General features: G+C 40.8%; 1 protein-coding gene across 4 annotated transcripts in view; it reads right to left on the minus strand.

The window, feature by feature from the left end:
• Nucleotides 1–12,231, minus strand: part of APLP2 (amyloid beta precursor like protein 2) — a 69,944-nt gene that overhangs the window by 31,855 nt on the left and 25,858 nt on the right. For all 4 annotated transcript variants that reach the window (XM_017523991.2, XM_017524067.2, XM_017524185.2 and 1 more), the window contains exons 2-3: nt 3,649–3,822; nt 2,131–2,254 (exon numbers count right to left, since the gene is read on the minus strand). In XM_017523991.2, coding sequence (XP_017379480.1) covers nt 2,131–2,254; nt 3,649–3,822 — 298 coding nt within the window. The remainder of the gene's footprint in view (nt 1–2,130; nt 2,255–3,648; nt 3,823–12,231) is intronic.

Raw genomic sequence — 12,231 nt, forward strand, 5'->3', positions numbered from 1 at the left:
TAAAAGACTATCACCAAGGCTTTCTAAGGAGTCTATGGGGGAAAATGGTGGTGGTCACTATTAACTAATGATGTCAGTTTTGCCCAGCTGCTCAAAGGGGAGGTGATAGCGGAAGGGGCAGGGAGACATCAAAATCTAACTGATGACAAGGAAGAACTGCAGTATGCCTTTCCTACTCCCTCCCTTAAATTCTAGTCATGTCATCCCTTATTAGTTTTGGCTTAGGCAACTGTGCTTACATAAAAATATCAATGGATAGCTCTACTGACTGGTTCAGAAGTTATCCAAATGGATGCTGAGGTAAACGTGAATAACTGAAGTAATACCAAAGATTGTATAATGCTTTATTCAGTAACCACAATGCAAAGAAGGTACCAAATGGATTATGGTTAAACAGTCTTTTATGCATTTCATTAACGACAATATTATTGTTTGGTTCTGTAACATGCCAAAAAATTTAAACTATATTATTTGGGAAATAAAGCAATAAAATTTCTGTTGTGTACCAACTATGGTAGCATTCTTGTTTTATAATTATTGTAAACAGTATATCCTACATTCTAGGCACTACCATGGTGCTAAGGAGACAAGAAAAACTAAAGCAGGGTCGCTGTTTGCAAGGTGTTCACAGCATAGTTGGAGAAAGGTCTATGGACAATCATAGTACATTGCGCTAAGTGCAATGACAACAGCAAAAAGTATTACAGAAACCTGGACGAATGGATAGAAAATAAGACCAGGAAAGGCTCCCTTTAAAGGAGGCAACCCCTGAGGTAAGCCTTGCAAGAAGAACTTCCCAAGCAAAGTCAGCAGAGGAAAGCCATTCCAAATACTGAGAGCTGGATGGTGCGTGGCCCAGTACCCTGGGGCGGTCAGTGCTAAGCCTAAAGCATGGGGCAGAGTCACAGAGAACAGGGAATAGTTGAGTAAGGGCCAGATCATGTAGTTTTGAAGGCATGCTAAGGAGTTTCAACATTCTTTAAGATTTTATGCATGAGAGACATGATTTGGTCTTCATTTTCAATCAGTAGGCAACAGACTGAACAACAGGACTGAGAAACAGCATGGAGGCTGCTCTTGGCCCAGATAAGAAGTGACCACAGGCTGAACTAGGGCAGTGGGAATCTGATGCAGGAAGAGGACACAAGCCAGTGATGACCACATTTTTGACTCATAGCTCCCCAAGTATCTTAGGAATTTTTTCACAGTACTCCTAGGCAGAAAAAAAATGCCTAAAAGTAGTTAGACCCAACAACTTAATAAGTACTTATGTCCTATCACCTTAGTGCCCACTGGGCCCTGCACACCTCCCCCAACTGCAATCAGACCAAACACCATCACCTTCATTTCTTTTCCAGCGATTTTCAAAACACATTTGCTTTTCATCACAGGAACAACTAAAAACACTGCTTCACAGAGATATTAAGTCATCAAAAGTTTCTGTGACTATATCTGTTCCTGAATCACCCAGACCACAGACATGTGAGTATAGTTTCAATGTGTCAGGCACAAATGGGTAAAATGAATATATTCCCTGAGCATCTAAGCAACAACTCTGTTTCTGCATAAGAAACTGTTACCATTTTACTCAAATTGGCTCTGAATGTTGACACCAGCAACACAGTCACAAACACCCTTACCAGCCCCAAACCCTTCAGAATGGTAGGTCCTGTGAGTCCTGACCCTGATACCCTTGACCATCCACAGGCTGCTATAAGTCCCTTTTCTTTCTCCTGAAAACGGTAAGGAGTGTGGTCTAACAGTGCAAATGTGTGTGGGATGAAGTAAGGGAAACAGCAGACTCTTCTCCTTGGGCTGCTTTAACACTACTCACTACTATCACCGTAAACCATTGATATGAAACAACGTGAGGGCGTAAGTGCGACTGCTCTGTGGAGAGCACCCTTACTCAGTCCCGTGGAAGGATGTCTATAATGGGAAGGCAGAGTTATTCATCACAGGGAGGTCAACCACTGACACTCCAGGCCAGTAAACACCACTAAGAGAAATTCTCCTCAATAAATTCATGCAGCACCCAGCTTAACAGATGTAAGTATTTCACTGTGAGAAAATTAAATTTTAGAATGGGAGGGGGCTGGCACTTCCTGAAAAGTAACACAGAACACTCACCAAGACACTTGAAAGGTGTAACAATGTGACTCTTGCACTGCTTTTTGTCCCTCCGGCACCAATTGTCAATACTGACCGGCTGGTTTGCCTCCATCACATTTGTGATCTGTAGCTCTGGATATATCTGTTAAGAAAACAAACACACACACAATAAATCAATCTGCAGACAGACACACGCTTGCAAGTAAGGATGGTGTGTCTAAGTTTACTCAGCCTCCACGCTCATCCTATATACATCTAAAGTTACACTCCACTACCTCTGGCTCCAACTGAAGTCAACAAGTAAAAAGACAACTGTATTAGTTTTCTTTTGATAGGTTCGATTTCTGAACACTTCCATGCATTATCTTTTCCAAAGGAATTTGTATTTAAGGACAAACAAAAGTAGGAAGCTTTTAGCCCAAAACAAATTCATGAGGTGTCAAGTTTGCTTGTAGGGTAGCTGTTAACTTGATGAGTCTATGAGGCAAGTCTATGGAAACCTCTGCCAATGAAATTACAGAACAACTTCACCCTGGCCCTGTACGCTCATCTTGGTAAGAAGTGGTGGCTCGCCAGGTGTAGTGGCTCAGGCCTGTAATCCCAGCACTTTGGGAGGCTGAGGTGGGTGGATCACAAGGTCAAGAGATCGAGACCATCCTGGCCAACTTGGTGAAACCCTGTCTCTACTAAAAATACAAAAATTAGCCAGGCGTGGTCACACATGCCTATGGTCCCAGCTACTCAGGAGGCTGAGGCGGAAGAATAGCTTGAACCCAGGAGGCAGAGGTTGCAGTGAGCCGAGATTGCGCCACTGCACTCCAGCCTGGCAACAGAGCAAGACTCCATCTTAAAAAAAAAAAAAAAAAAAAAAAAAAGAAAAAAAAAACACTGCTCTGCCTACAGAGTAGCCCATTATTTATTCTTATAACTAAATATCACTTTACAAAAATTAAAAATTAAGAAAAAAAAAGAAAGAAAAAAAGAAGTGATGGCTCCTGCCTATAATCCCAGCACTTTGGGAAGCCGAGGCAGGAGGACTGCTTGAGGCCAGGAGCTTGAGAGTACCCTGGCCAATGCAGCAAGACCCTGCCTCTATCAGAAAAAATAAATCAGTAAGTTATAACATCTCATATCATCTTCTCTTAAACCCAACGCTGAATCAGACCTGAGATGATCATTTATAATACTGGTAGCTTCTATCAGTAAATGGAAAACACAAACTTACACCTGACATGCTTTGTTTTCCATCTTCCAAGACAAGTGGGCAGATGAGAATCAGGCTGAGCTTCCATGGTATTTGCCAAGCTTCTGAGGTATCCTTCCCTTAAAGAACTGAGAGCTCACAGAATACGCAGGCAAAGCCTTCGAGAGTTCTGTCATACCACACATTGAGAACAAAAGGCTTGGGGCTCTAGTCATTAGCATCTTGGTCTTAGGTCAAAAGGGAAGAATGACAGAATTATCTATTTCTAAGGTAAATAGATTCAACCCTGCCCCAGAAAAAAAGTAGTTTTAACTTACTGGCAACACTCTTACCTCCTGACAGTACTGAAGAACTTCTTCTTTTGCTTCAAAGCAGCTCTTGGTGCCTGTTGGGTCAGGTTCCCATTTCCCAGTCTGAATGTTCACATGCATATTTAACTTCCCACAGAACATTGCGATTTGAGGCTCAGCAACAGCAAACCCTGTTCCAGCATTGGCTGCAAGAGCCTATCAAAGGGAAAAAAATTGCAGGTTTACTCCAAAAAGGCTAACACAGGGGCAACATTCATTCAGTTCTATGTGACAGAATTCATCTTTTAAAAACCTTCAATATTCGGGCGTGGTGGCTCACACGTGTAATCCCAGCACTTTGGGAGGCCAAGGCGAGTGGATCACCTGAGGTCAGGAGTTCAAGACCAGCCTGGGCAACATGGAGAAACCCCACCTTTACTAAAAGTACAAAATTAGCCAGTGCGGTGGCGCATGCCTGTAATCCCAGCTACTAGGGAGGCTGAGGCAGGACAATCACTTAAACCCAGGAGGCAGAGGTTGCAGTGAGCCAAGATTGTACCACTGCACTCCAGCCTGGGGCAACAAGAACGAAACTTCGTTTCAAATAAAAAAAAAAAAAAAGTAAGAATTTTGTTAAGGCCGGGCGCAGTGGCTCACACCTGTAATCCAAGCGCTTTGGGAGGCCATGGTGGGTAGATCACAGGGTCAAGAGATCGAGACCATCCTGGCCAACATACTAAAAATACAAAAATTAGCTGACTGTGGTGGCACACGCCTGTAGTCCCAGTTACTTGAGAGGCTAAGGCAAGAGAATCGCTTGAACCCAGGAGGGGGAGTTTGCAGTAAGCTGAGATCACACCATTGCAGTCCAGTCTGGTGACAGAGCAAGAATTAGTCTCAAAAAACAAAAACACACCTTCATTATTTACTATTTGTATCTTTGTAAACAAATTTATTTTCTCAGAAGCTAGAACAGAATAAAAAGTGACTTTTGGACATACATGATCAAAGTGAAAGGTGAAGAAAAAATCTAACCCTCAATCCCTATATCTGGGATACTTCTAAATTTAGAACATACAACTCAACTGCAGTGTGTCCTCGTAGACGCAAATCTACTTTCTATTCCTTTGCACACATCAAATCATGAAAGTAGAGAATTACTAAAATTCCAATATTTTTACTTAATTTACCCACAAAACAAAATTTTATTGAGCAACTACTATTTTGCAAAGCAATATACTAAGTGCTTAGGATATTGAGAGTGGGCCAAAAAGTAATAGCCTGCTTTCTTGGGGCTCTAATGCAAGAGTTAAAACTCACAAAAGTGTGATCATATTCTCAAATGTTCTCAGAAGGAAAAGAACAGTGTTGAGAAAGCACATAAAAAAGGAATCTGGGCTGGGCGCAGTGGCTCACGCCTGTAATCCCAGCACTTTGGGAGGCCAAGGGAGGCAGATCATGAGGTTGGGAGTTTGAGACCAGCCTGGTCAATATGGCAAAACCCTGTCTCTCCTAAAAACACAAAAATTAGCCGGGCGTGGTGGTGGATGCCGGTAATCCCAGCTACTCAGGAGGCTGAGGCAGGAGAACTGCTTGAACCCAGAAGGAGAGGTTGCAGTGAGCTGAGATCATATCATTACACTCCAGCCCGGGTGACAGAGAGACTCCATCTCAAAAAAAAAAAAAAAAAAAAAAAAAAAAAAGGAATCTAACCTAAGCTTGGGTAGGAAGCTGATCAAGGAAGCTTCCTAAACAAAGCGACACTTGAATAGCACTTTAAGCATCCCATGTTGAGACAATGTTGATTGTGTGGCAGAGAGATGGTGGGAGAGGCATGCAGGGACAACAGTCTGTAGACCAGGAAATGACTTCAGTCCTTATCACTGCAGTGTTGAGAGGTTTTCATAACAAAGATCTGATGCTTTCTCTGGTTGCACGGTGAAGAACAGACTGAAAGGAAATGAGTGTATGCAGGGAAATCATTCAGGAAGCTGGAGATGCACATTCCAAGAGAGAAATAATGGTAGCTTGGGCTATGGTGGAGCGGTGGATAGAGAGATTCAAGAGATCACAGAGCCAAAAACAGGCCAAGGTGTGATAACAGATATGAGGAAGAGGAAGATGTCCAGTTTGGCTCTCATGGCTCAATTATGTGATGACATCATTCATGGACACAGAACACTAAAAGGGATTTCATGAACATTTTAACTCATGTTGGGTAAAAACAATTATTCCAGAAGGTCTGTCTTTGGCTCATATCCTTTTCTGTGCAGTCTAACCATTAACAGTTCAGAAACTATAAGAAAGAAGTAACATTATGACAGCATGGCTCCTGCAGAGTACCATACATGAGAAAAGCACAGGCATCTCTCAAGAAACACGCCACTATGCATGCTTATAGCCAGAAGAGTTTTGTAGTTACCCCGATGCAAAACTTCCTTAAAAAAAAAAAAAAAAAAAAAAAAAAAAAAAGTTCTTAAAACTTGTGGAGGAGCAGGGTTAGATTACATGGTCTACCATGTTGTTCTTTTTAAAAACAGCACAAACATAACATGGTTTTCCTATTAATAAGAAAGGGTAGCTTTGATGCTCCCACTTTTTGAGACAGAGTCTTATTCTGTCACCCAGGTGGAGTGCAGTGGAGCAATCTCGGCTCATTGCAGTCTTGACCTCCTGGGCTCAAGCCATCCTCCAGCCTTAACCTCCTGAGTAGCTGGGACCACTGGCATGCACCATCACACCCAATATATACATATTTTTTTTGGTAGAGATGGGGGGATCTCATTATCTTGACCAGGCTGGTTTCAAATTCTTGGGCTCAAGTGATCCTTCAGCCTTAGCCTCCCAAAGGATGGGGATCATAAGCATGAGACACCATGCCTGGCTGACTTTTAAAGTATATGGAAAATGTATGCTTTTCTAGGAAACTTTCATTTATTTATGCTGATGAACTAAACAGACATGAAAAATCCTTCTAATCAGGAACTTACATTTGATTCTGAAATATACTATGGTCTTTTTCCAGGACCAATTTACCATCTGACATATGTTTTGCTTCGAAGTTTATTAAAATGAACCTGCTTTCTACTATAAGAGAAGGAAGCACCAACCTTTGTTGGATAGCTGGGAGAAAGCTAATTTGGAATTAAAATGTTGCCAATATCTATCAGGGCTGAAAAACACCTCAATTAAACCCAACAAACAATTAGCACCTTTATAGAATTGACTATACCCTGCTGGGATGAATACTCATTTATTAAAGTAGAAGGCCCTATGCCTTCAGTAAGAATGCACGTGAAGCTACAGACCAATGTTGAGTTCCTGCTTCCCCCAACAAAGGAAAAAACATCTAAAGATACCTGTAAAAAGGAACACACAGAATAGGTAAGACTCTCATGGTGCTTAATTCAAACAAATAATTAAAATGTGTAAAAAATATACAAGACAGATGTGCTTAATTTTCACACTTAGTTCAAGATGCATACCAAGCCAGGCATGGTGGCTCACCGCTATAATCCCAGCATTTTGGGAGGTTGAGGCAGGTGGCTACCTGATGTCAGGAGTTCGAGACCAGCCTGGCCAACATGGCGAAACCCTGTCTCTACTAAAAATATAAAAACTAGCCGGGCGTGGTAGCACATGCCTATGGTCCCAGCTACTTGGGAGGCTGAGGTACCAGAATCACTTGAACCCAAGAGGCAGTGGTTGCAGTAAGCCGAGATTGTACCACTGCACTCCAGACTGGGCAACAGAGAATCTGTTTAAAAAAAAAAGATGTGCACCAAAAGGCCTGTTTTTTTGTAATCTAAGGATTATGGCTAGAAACTTGGATTGTATCTGGGGAAATATGGAGATATCCAAAGGTAAAGGTAAGGAAACCCCAGGGATATTTTTGTGTATAGAAACCAGTGCTCTCCCCCAAATTCTTTGTTTCTCACTTCAAAAGCTCAGACAGAATTAAATGAAGAAAACCCAAGAAGACATGATAAATATGTATATGAAAAACAATCTATAGGTCAGAAGAAATGTGTTTCCTAAACCTGCTATGAATGAACTCCTTTAGTTAAATCTGAAAGCTTCTGAACAGTGTTTCCTAGATTCTATCTATGGCTTTCTATATTTTAACATTAAAGGCAGCTACTAAACAAATCAGACTTCAGGTGGTATCTAATCTTTCAGCAGTTCAGCCTGTAGAAGGAGAAACCATTTACCCCTTAAATTCTAAAAATGAATACAGTTAAGAAACAACAATTAGTTACATGAGGTCACCCAAGCCACAGCGTGAAATGGTCCATTTCATCGTAAGAAGCCATTTATCAGCACCAAAGATTGTTCCACATGTTACTCATTATGGTTGTTGGCTAAAAGACCACAAGAGTTCCAACTGTATAAATGTTCAGTTTATGGGTCAACCACTAAGGTCAACACATCAGTGGTAAGTGCATTTGAGCTCTGTGCTGACACGGTCAGTACTATCTTCCCTAAAGAGAATCTAAAATACCGGAGGTTAAAGCAACAGGAGGAGGCAGCTAAGCACCAACAGATCCTCACATCAGTTACCACCAAGAAAAAGCAGAGAAACTGGAATCAATCCAGACAGCTAATATGCTGTAGTGATTCACTTTTGAGTTCAGAAAGATTAATCCTTGTGGTCATAAGAGACTCTCAAGAAGGTATCATCTGAAATATAAAAAGCCTCTGTGGACCATGTCGACGGAGTCAACTAATCAAACATGCCCCAACCCTACCTAGAGTATAAGAGGCTAATTTTTTCTGTAATGTTTGTCCTTCTACCTTGAAAATGCCTTTATTTAATGTGTTCTCCATTTCCTTATGCACACTGTGCCTCGATCCATTACATCAACATATAAATCAATCTGATTCCTAATTAAACATGTTACAAATGGGATTTTGCTGCCAAGTCAGCACTTCTGATATCCTATAAACCTGGAATCCTCTACCAAAAAAAAAATGAATGCCCCATGCGCTGGCACTTAAGCCAGTCCTTGTGATCTATGCACACTGCAGCACATTTAAGGCTTCGAAAACAAATTGCATCAACTGCTTCCCTAGCCCAGCACTTCCATTTTACTTAATAATTCATTCTTAATAAGAAATTCCATTTCATTAATTTGGCTTGGGGAACAGTTTAGCTATCCAAGGACAGAAATTCAACTTGGTAAAAAGCGCTTCTAGTAACTTGGTCGAAAATCCGAAATGGCTTAAAGAAATAAGTAAGTAAATCTCAATAAAGCTAAATCTCAACCTACTTTAAATCAGGGCCTTTAATCACTTCAAGTGATGCAACTCCTGGGCCCATCTAAGCCTGCCTCGCTTCACAAAGTGGTTAGGATCGAGCAGTCCTCCCACCACTCCACAGCAAATGTCCTCATTGAAGCTACTTCCCCAGGATCAAATCTGGCTCCAGGGCTTGTAAAGGTGCCTACCACAGAGGGAGTATCTTCCCAAGAGCACAGTTTGATCCTACTACTGGGAGAATCAGGTCTCTTTGAACAGGAAGGCTTTATAAGACACACAAGTATTAAAGTTTCACCCTACAAAGACAAGGTAACACAGTTCTAGTTCTAACAAATGCGGAATGAAGCAGGCCTTTGAGGCATCTAGTTACCACTCACAAGCTACTGATAGTGAAAGGTATGACGTGCTTGCTCAGAAACCTTTTTTAAGAAAAAATTGGTAAAAAGGACCATCTATTAAAAGATATGAAGATCCTATATATTACTTTCATTTGTATTTGTTCAAGTGCTGAGGTACTACTTCAAGATTCACAAATTACAACAACTTAATGCCCAGTCCCTGTGTTTCTTTTCTGGTTGCCCATTATAAATCTTCACCCAACTGAAGATTTACTAAACTGAACAAAGTGAAAAAAAAAAAAATCCTGTTCTTAGTATCCTTTCAAGGTTATCTCCCCCAAGATATTAGCTACAAAAGGGAAGACAATTACTTTAGAGCAGAGACACCCATCAGACACCCACATTAACCTCACCCACAGTAAGACATTTGAGGGTGCTGATCAGGGAAGGCTGGGGACTGCAACGCATCTGAGAAGACTAAGCAGAAATGACAAGTAAATGCAATGCGGGAGCCTGAACAGGATCCCGGAACAGGAAAAAGACATCAGTGGAAAACTGCAGCAATTATTTGAATAAGGTCTGTAAGTCAGTTAATAGTGCTGTGCCAGTGCAAACCTCCTGGTTTTGATCACTGCATTACGAATTATGTAAGATGGCAACATTAAGGGAAGCAGGGTTACTGTATAGGGGAACTCTTATAGTATTTCTGCAACTATTTTTTAAGTCTAAAATTTGCTCAAAATACAGTGTTTTTGTTTTAAATTCTGTTCATTACATGCCTAGTTTTCAATCTGGAATGCATTGTTTCAATATTAAGAGTCTCATCTGTCAAAAAGAGAAGACACAATTTGAGGTAGAGCAGCCAGTAAATAAAATCAGAACAGGCTTCATACCTGAAAAGTGTATTCATTACTCTGAACACATGGGCACACATCCTGATGCAGTAAAACCCCACGTGTACACATATTAAATTCTATTTCTCTGCAATTGAAAAACTACTACGATTCTGACCCAGAGCCTAATGTGTAAGAAATGCCACATTTTTTTACTGTCCAAACAGTGACCAGAGTTAGGACAGTGTGAAACCTTAAGAGTATCTTTTTGAGCAGCAGAGAAGTGAAGCTTCAAACCACTATGTAATAAAATAGCAGGATTCTTAAGCATTTTGTCGTTTTATAGCAGTAAAATGGGAAAACCTATTCTTGAAAGAGTTTGCATTACATGAATAGAAAATTCTTGTTCTTTTTATTTTTAACATTTAAACTTAATTATAATTAGAAACTGGTGAACTGGGTGTAGGGGGAAAACTCTAAGCATAAAAAGCCATTATTCTTATAGTGACATATACCAGCTGTTAGGTATTATTTTCATAGGCAGTAATTTATACAAATAGCCCCAGCTTTTATTAGAGCTTTAAATATTAAAGTATAAATGAGGTATCATTTCCAAGATTGAAAATGGTTTAGGCTGTCTCCAAGGCTTTTTATGGAAACATGGTAATTTGTCCATCTGGATTACAGTGGTAAGGAGCCAAGCACCATGATCTAATAGGTCTGTCTTTCAGCATGTGTCGCTGAGATGAGAGCTCAGTCTTTTATAGGGGAAGTTACTGAAAATATACAAATACATAAAATACTTCCATGTTAAAAAAAAATGCAGAACAGTGTTTACACAACTGAAATTCTCAAATGAATAGGCTCTTCCTCAGTCCCTGTGTTTTTTTTCTGATTGCCCATTATAAAATAGGAAGTCTCAGAAACTTATTTCCGGAGTATGGAGGCCCCTCAGCCAACCATTACTCTTCTACTTATTGCACTACTGACCTGGGAGAAAGACTAAGACTGTGGCTTTAAGACGCAGACACACAGTGACGGAGCTCTACCTCCATCACTGACTGGCTGTGCCAACTCTGGAAGGTCACCTAGCATCCCTGGGCCTGTTTCATCATTTATAAGGTAATGACAATAACAGTTAACTACACATCAGTGCTGCTTTGACGTTTAAAGGAGTTAATACATATTGAGTGTTTGTAAAGTGCTTGTCACATAGAAGCACTCTTCAAGCACTGGTAGCTATTATCATTACCAGGTTTTAATTTTTAATCTACAAAACAGGGTTACTAACATACCAACTGCTCAGGCCTGCTGTGGGGATTAGATTAAGATAACGCGCAGAAGCACTGAGCACAATGCCTGCCACAGAGTAAGCACTCAACCGTTAGCATCACTATCATCAGGCTGGCTCTTTCCACTCTGCAGCTGTAATTACACAGAACTGGGGCTTGAACCCAAGGCACACAAGGAAAGATGACACGAAGTCCCTACATGACTGGCCATCCTTCCCAAATCCAGGATGCCATGAAATGGGTTTAAAAGAGTGCACATTCCTTCTTTATCCTTTAACTATGGATATGCGGAAAGCAGGTTGCATTAATGCTTCATATTTTGGGGGAATTCAGTCACCACATGTTTAGATGAATGATTTAATACAGTCCTACCATTTAAAACAAAATCGCCCAGAGGTGCTGACTTCCTGGCTCTGGCCCAGCCTCTGGGACTCGGAAGTGAGATCAAGATGAATCTGCAGTTACTACCAAGACACTTCTGTGATCAAAAGAGCACTACGTAAATTATTTCTCTACATTGGATTTCTTGATGGGACATTCTGCTTCCTAGCTATGTAACCTCACGGAAGTTATCTACTCTCTCTCAAACTTAGTATTGACTTTTGTGCAACATAAATAGAGTGCTACTCAAAGTTTAGTTATTACTATCAGACACATGCAAGATTAATTTTGTTTCACACTATAACAGAAAGGACTCTATTTTCCTAAAACTGCCCATGCACAAGAAACATGGGCTTCCTCACTAAGTCAGAATTCACTGTGACTCCAAACCAAAGCAGGCATTTGCCATACTTTGCAAGGCATGCTAACTGCAGAGGTCAGGAAGGCAGGAGGCCTCGGAATTAATATAAGATGATCTAAATGGTGTGAACTGGGGCTTAACCTTTGAACTCTTTGGCCAGT

The sequence above is a fragment of the Cebus imitator genome, unplaced genomic scaffold (assembly GCF_001604975.1).
Source record: "Cebus imitator isolate Cc_AM_T3 unplaced genomic scaffold, Cebus_imitator-1.0 Scaffold0, whole genome shotgun sequence".
Taxonomy (NCBI): Eukaryota; Metazoa; Chordata; class Mammalia; order Primates; family Cebidae; genus Cebus; species Cebus imitator.